We start from the raw sequence: 7,957 nt of genomic DNA, 5'->3' as shown, positions 1-7,957 counted from the left end.
ATTAATTGTACAACTTGTAGAATCGGATCAAAAAACCGATTATTGTTGAATTGATGGATTTCTCTCGTTTTCATAAAATCTATTTTAGATTATTTAGTTTGACAAAAAATGATCATTCTCTGTCTATTGAGATTTATTTTGAAAATCGATATTTTTTACAATTTTACAAAAATTCGAAATAAATGCAGGATGTCTAGCGATTCGAATGCTCTTGAATGCAATGAGCTGTTGAAAAATTTCTTTACAAAAATATCTTTAATATATCAAAAGAATTTTTTTTATACTAGTTCTTTTCTGAATCCGATTCTCCGAAAATATTTCAAAAATCCTTGCCATTACAATTTAAAGAAAATTTTGAAAGGGAACTTGAATTTAAATTCATTTAAAAAATGAGAATCTGATAATAATCAATTAATAACTATGCAATTGTAAAGATATTTAAAAAAAAATTTCAAATATTTTTCAAGTCATCTAGAAAAGAATTGAATATTAAATTTAAAATAACTTATTTATAATTTTAATAAATTTCCACAAGAAATAAAAATTTCGAGAATGATCATTTATTTTCTAATGAATCGAAAAATTTTATAATCAAATATAATAAAGATGAAGACATTTTTAATCGAAATTCGTGGACGTCAACTTCAATAATAATGAGTGTAAATTCACACGAACAGGGACCGTTCACTAGTAGTTTGAAGACTTTCCAGGCAGAAATTAGAAAAATGAACGAAGACTTGATAAAAAAATGTGGATTGTTAAATTCGACGTCGCATAATTATTACGAAATCTCTTATTAAATATATAAAATTATATTGAGAGCGATTTTTAGCGAACGGTCTATGCAATGGCAGTGAATTCATTTTTTTGTCTCTTCTTTTTGTCTTATATACTCATATATTTTTCAATCCTCTTTAATAACCAACAAGATCAGCAAAAGTTTGATCCATTTCTTCAGCGATTGCTTTGCACCTGCCACGTTCAGTCACGAGTTCATCTGCAATGAAACACATATGGGATTGTTGTTAATAATTGTTAGTAAGGATAGCAATCGCACATTACAATTTTTTTATGTTAGTGTTACTTAATTCATTAAATTGGTATGACAAAATTTTGTTGTTTAAGAATAACTTAATTTAAAAAATGGTTTAGAATTCATTTACTTTGCTATAATTTGTTTATAATTATTTTTTTTTTTTCATTATTTTAGGTAATTTTATTAAATTTTTAAGAACTAAAGTATAAAAGTGTTTTTAAAGATTTTTCTTTAATTTGAAGAAGTAGAATGAATTATAATGGTTTTTAATGATTTTCCGCACGTGTTCGAGAGAGATAATAGAACGTCTTTTTTTCATTATTATTAAAAACTACATTTTCATAGTTAGGTTTTCCTTACTTTTATAAAATGTATTTAATTTTTTAATTTCAATTTTCTGAATTCTGAAATAAAACTTAAAAAAGTGATATTGAATACATTTTGCCATTTTTCGTATATCGTCTACTCTGCATTTCTAAATAAAATTTTTCATAACGGCCTGACAAAATAGGAAAATAGAATATCCATTCACACAATCACTCTTCGTTCATAATGAAACATGAAATAAAACTACATTTTCGAAAACGTAAATTTTCTTACTTTCCTTAATTTTACGAAAAAATAAGATAATAATAATAATGTAATTCAGGGCTCGAACCAGTGAAAGTATTTCAAAATACGGACTTTACGGACCAAAAATGAAAAATTGCGGACCAATTACTGACAAAAATATAATCAGTCCGAGTCAAATAAGAGATATCAAATAAGATATCGATAATTCCGAGTCTTCGACTCGGAATGATCCATATCTTCATGTTTTATAATAAATTTAAAATGACAGAGTGATAAAATCATTATCAATTTAATTATTATTTTCTAGAATTTTTAACTAAAATTCTTCTTTAAATCGACTATTTTTAATAATTTTTGAAAAAGTTCTTTGATAATTTTCAAATCCATTTGTTTACAATATTCAATTTTACGAAATTTCAATTATTCCTAAATTCTTCAATAAAATATATATTAGAAAATGAAAACTTTAAATAATATAAAAAAAATTCAATTAAACTTTTTCAAAAAAATTAATTTCAAAATTCAATAATTTCTAAAAATTGACGCTATATTGCTTATAATATTCAATTATTATCCTAAATTTTAACTGAAATTCATTTTTAAATCAATTTTTATTAGAAAATTCTACGAGAATTCAATTATTTAAATAGAAAAATAAATAATATATTAAACAATTGCATGTTTCTTAAAATTCAATTCCCATAAAGAATTTTATAAACAAATTTTTAAAAATAATTGAATTCTTTCGACAAATTCTAATAAAATTTTTGTGAATAATTACATTTTTCGAGAAATTTCTATAAAATTATATTAAAAATAATTGAAATTCTGCGATGAATGAAAATAATGAAAACCTTAAGAAGAATTTTATTATTTTTGAACAATAATTAATTTTTGCGAAGAATATTATTACTCTTAAAAATAATTGAATTTCTGCAAAAATTTTTAACTTTTCCAAAATTAAATTTTTTTCCGTGTTTTTAACTAAAATTTTTCTGTAAATGCATTATTTTTAATCATTTTTGCAAAAATTCTTTGAGAATTTTCAAATTCATTTGTTTACAATTCAATTTTACAAAATTTTAATTATTCGTAAATTCTTCAATTAAATATATATATATTATAGAAAATAAAAACTTCAAATAATTTTAAAAAAAAACGTAATTAAACTTTCTCAAAAAAATTAATTCCACAAAATTGTTAGTTAAAAATATGAAAAATTCAGATTTTCAAAGATTTTAATTTGAAATCTTTTCGAAATTTAATTATTTCTAAAAATTCACGCTCTAATGCTATTAAGATTCAATAATAATATGAAATTTTAACTGAAAAACATTTTTAAATCAATTTTTATTAGAAAATTCTACTAAAATTCAATTAATAAAAAAAACAATTTATTGAATAATTGCATGATTCGTAAAATTGAATTCTCATAAAGAATTTTATCAATATATATTTAAATAATTGAATTCTTCTGACGAATTTTAATAAACTTTTTAAGAATAATTATATTTTTCGAGAAATTTGATTAAAATTTCATTAAAAATAATTGAAATTCTGCAATGAGTTTTATTATTTATGAAAATAATTGAATTCCTAAAAAGAATTTTATTATTTATGAAAATAATAATTGAATCCCTGTAAGAATTTTATTATTTACGAAAATAACAATTGAATCCCTGTAAGAATTTTATTATTTATAAAAATAATTAAATGATTGCGAGGAAATTTATGAAAAATTTGTAAATAATTGAATTCTTGTGAAACTTTTATTATTTTACGAATATAATTAAAGGTTTGTGTAGAATTTTATTAAATTTTTTTTAAATAATTGAATTCTTATGGAAAATTTTATTAAAATAGTAAATAGTAAAAATCATTGAATTGAGGAAAATTTTTGAAAATAATTGAAATTTTGCCAAGAATTTTATTAAAATTTTCGAAAATAATAAATTGAATTTAATTATTTCTAAAGATAATTGAAATTTTGACAACAATTTTAAAAAAATTTTGAACATTATTGATGATTTCAATTCTCGCTTTCGTCAATGTTACTTTGATTCGACTTGACGCGCCTGAGGCTCGCTTGCGTCTCACCTTTGTTTCACTAACAACAGTTCGTACTAAAAATTACATTCTCACCTAAAAAGTCTTGCTTTACGTGCATGCCATACAATATACTTTTAAAGACAGTAATTTACCATTTTCAATTTTGAATCTGAAATAATTTAAACTTTAATTTTAGGAATGGAAAAATGACGAATAGAAGGATAAAGGAAATAAAACGCATAATTACAATAGCTTAATAATTTTAATTACAATAATACAAGTAAATAATATTGTATAATAATATTATGTGACCAAGAATATGGCGTAGATTTCTTTTTTCTTTTGACATTTTATTCGCGATGTTGAATGCTAATCTTTATGGTACATATACTTTGCGATAGAATGATAATATACGTAATAGAAATTATCAATTGATTTAACCAACCAATTCGGTGAAGGTGAGATCCAGATCGTCGCAGATGTATTTGTATTTTTCCTTCTCGTGGACAAGTTCGTCTGAAATTTTACACAATTACGTGATACAAAAGGAAAATTATTTATTTTCAAACCTAACAAAATTTTTAATTTCATTTTTATTAATTTAACCAATATTTTTTTAAAATCAATTTAAAAATTAATTTCTATACAAATTAAATTTTTTCTTCAATTCTATATTTATATAAACAAATCGAAACTTTTCAGATTAGAACGTGAAATTTAAATGATTTTTTGTTATAAATATATTTTTGTAGTGTAGAATAATAATTATTAATTTTCTTTAATTTGAGTTAATTATTTTAATTGTTTTTTATTATTATTTTTTTTTATTATTTACGTATAGAAAAAATTTTATATTTAATATTTAATTATTATCTGTAATTTTTTCCTAATACTCGAATATTGTTCTTGTTTTCCTTTATATGACTAAAAATTGTAGTTTTAATAAGGAATAAAAGCTAAAGCAAGGATTTGACTTACAGTTAGTATTAGAAAAAGCGACAAGAAAAAAATATGCTAAAGCATTAGAGTAGCGCAAGGAATCTTATATTCCGTAGATTTCTTCGAAAGCATTATCCAAGCCATCGCCAATTTCTTTATATTTCTCCTTCTCCACCACCATCTCATCTGTAAATAATATTCGTTACTAGCATTAATAAAAAAAAATCCAACTCAACAGCTTGCAGTTATGAAAAAAAAAAATATTTTTTCGAAATGAAATAAAGCGGTATTTCTATTTTTTCCCCAGTTCTCTAAAAATCCCTTCAAAATAATATTCTTCAAATAGACAGAAAAAAAATTTAATTTTTTTTAGCCGCAGCGATGGCTAATAAGTTAATAATATAATAAAATAACAGCAAATGTTGTTAAAAGCTAATCTAATAGTCGAGAGTAGTCCATTAAAAAAAAAGAGAAAGTAATAATATGCATAATAAAATTTACAAGAAAAATTAACTCGCACATTATTATTTTACAAGTAAAATGTAATCTTTAACTTAACAATGTTTTAATTTATTTAAATTGTTTTCAAACCAATTATACCCAGTAAAAAAGTAGTCTGAAAAATCTTAGTCATATAATTTAAAGCAGGTTATTAGGATCACAAGAATGCTTATTAAGTCACGCGAAAAACACGTACTTACCCCTTTGGCGTCAGGAAGAAAACTTCACTTCTCACTCAATAGCATGCGGAATACAACACAAAATTTTATTAATTTATTTTCTTCTATTCTATTATCTTCTTAATAAATAAACAGTTAGTATTTAAAAATTATCAAAATAGAATTTGATAAATGTTGATTTAAAAAAAATAATAATTTTTCAAAAATACTAAATTTAAGGTCAGCTGGGGTAAATGCAAAAAAAATTTACTAACTTTCACCAACAGTATAATTTTTTTTAAATCGTATTTTTCAAAGCGCAAAAATCAAAGTTACTTTCTGTTAATAATAATTTTAAATAATATAAATTTTCATTTTGTTCTTACTCAAATATGAGATAAAATACTGTAAGAATGGTCTTTTTGAATCTTCAATTTTTTAGGCAAAAAGAAACTTATTTTTAAAATTTTTAAATGAGCTGAAATAATTACTGTTCGTAATTAGCCCCTGATTGCATTTACCGCACCTGACCCTACGTTAACTTTCCGTCGCACACCTGTTAAGGGATTCCTTTGTATTTTTAAATTACTTTAAAAATAAATAAATAAATTACTTTAAAAATACTTTTATTTAAATTTTAAAATTCGACTCATTGCTCCTGAACACATTAGTAAACATTTAAAGATTTATTAAGTTTAAATTAAATATATAAATATTAAATTTAAACTTAATAAATCTTTAAATTCAAAAATAATATAAAATATAAAAATAATAAAAATATTACCACCGAGTGATAAATTCAAATTAATATTACTTTAGATTATAAAGTTTTAAAACAGTTGAATCAAGTCAAAATCTAAAAAGTCGATAGATTTCCTCTACTTTATTTATTTCCTCTATTTTATAATGTGGAAAATATTTGAGTTCTGAATGCAATGTTCAGGGAAACGTTCCACATCTTGTTAAACAATAAAAAAAATTTTATTTTATTATTAAAGTTGAAAATATTTGTCAACTATATAAAGTTTGTTTCGTGCTCCATTATTTTTTAAATGTAAGGAGATTCCCTCTATACAGTGTAATTATTTCCAAGGTGTGTGACGAAGGGTTAAAAAAAAGGAAAACATAAAATTAAAAAAAAATGCAAAAAGATTTATAACACAAAAATAAAGGTTCAAATTCAAAATAATATATATATAATATATACATATACATATATATATATTATAAACATATTTATAATAGTAATATATCGTTATTACAGTAATATTAGTGATAGTTATTATCATTCCATTCATTTAATATTAAGTCACATTAATATGCTAAAACAACAACTCAATCTTTAGCGCTTTTTTAAGTAAATAGGAATAATAATAGGACGCAGAATTGTAAAGTATTTTCTCCACTCACTAATCATGACAAAATACTTATTTTTCATATATAATCCAAGCACCAATTTAAAAATGCCCATTATTTCAAATTTAATCACCAATTACCGTAATTTTGGATTGAAATTTTTTTTTACTTTTATCGTCGAAATCACAATTTTATTGAATTTAATTTATTTTCATTTACTTTTAATTTTAAACGAAAAATTAGAACAGACGGGAAAAAGTGAAGAAAATTTTGGTTTTATACGGAATTTATGTGAAACATTTGAAGCTAATTAATTTAGTTAAATTCAAATGTATTTTAAAATGAACATTAATTCATTTCTTTTTGAATTAAGTTTTATAAAATTATTTAAATCTATTTGTAAATTATTTTAGAAAATATGGAAAATTGTTTAATCAACTAATAAATTATTGATTCAAATGGAAAATTATTTTTTATTGTAAATTATTTAGTCTCAGGGAAAATTATTTGATTGAAATAATTGATTGTTTTTTACAAACAGAACATTATTATTTATAGTAAACCTATTAAACTAAAAGGAAAAATATTTAACCAAATAAGTAAATTATTTATCCTAAAAAGTTAATTAATTACATATAGTAAATTATTTTAATAAATTATTTACTCAAATATAGAATTCTTTAATTTCATCGAAAATTACACGTAGTTCTTTACGTGTAAATAACAAACCAAATGAAATATCATTCCATAAAATAATCGAAATAAACATTTTAAATTTTAACTTTACATTTAGAAAAAAGCACCAAATATAATCTTTTTAAAATTTCTCTTATCGTTTTGATAAATTATTATTTATATGTATTTAAATTAATGTCCTAATTGTAATGGAATATTGCAAAAACAAAATTATAATTTTTGTTGCATGAAATGTTTTAGAAACAGTGATGATTTTTTTGTTGCATTTTTTATAATATAGTGTAAGGATCTTAAGAATTTTTTAATAATGAATCCACCGAGTATTCAAAATCATTATCAATTTAATTATCATTTTCTAGAAGTTTTAACTAAAATTCTTCTTTAAATCTATTATTTTTAATAATTTTTGAAAAAGTTCTTTTCAAATCCATTTGTTTACAATATTCAATTTAACGAAATTTCAATTATTCGTAAATTCTTCAATTAAATAAATATTGAAAAATAAAAAGTTCAAATAATATAAAAAAAATTCAATTAAACTTTTTTAAAAAAAATAATTTCTAAATTCAATGATTTCTAAAAATTCACGCTATGTTGCTTTTAATATTCAATTATTATTTAAAATTTTAACGGAAATTCATTTTTGAAT

At 21.4% G+C, this 7,957-nt stretch overlaps 1 protein-coding gene across 22 annotated transcripts in view; it reads right to left on the bottom strand.

The window, feature by feature from the left end:
• Positions 1-538: 538 nt before the first annotated feature.
• The window catches only part of LOC122507317 (tropomyosin Per a 7.0102), a 74,717-nt gene continuing 67,298 nt past the window's right edge, over positions 539-7,957 (bottom strand). For 13 of the 22 annotated variants that reach the window (XM_043619960.1, XM_043619962.1, XM_043619959.1 and 10 more), the window contains one exon: positions 539-997. In XM_043619960.1, coding sequence (XP_043475895.1) covers positions 915-997 — 83 coding nt within the window. In that variant the 3' untranslated portion in view covers positions 539-914. Of the gene's footprint in view, positions 998-3,901; positions 4,175-4,636; positions 4,784-7,957 lie in introns of those variants that run through there. The other 9 variants (XM_043619965.1, XM_043619957.1, XM_043619963.1 and 6 more) reach the window with 2 other exon arrangements.

This window comes from Leptopilina heterotoma, unplaced genomic scaffold (assembly GCF_015476425.1).
Source record: "Leptopilina heterotoma isolate Lh14 unplaced genomic scaffold, ASM1547642v1 Lhet_46, whole genome shotgun sequence".
NCBI lineage: Eukaryota > Metazoa > Arthropoda > Insecta > Hymenoptera > Figitidae > Leptopilina > Leptopilina heterotoma.
The sequence above is the reverse complement of the archived record's forward strand: the minus strand, read 5'-3'. Positions and strand labels throughout refer to the sequence as shown.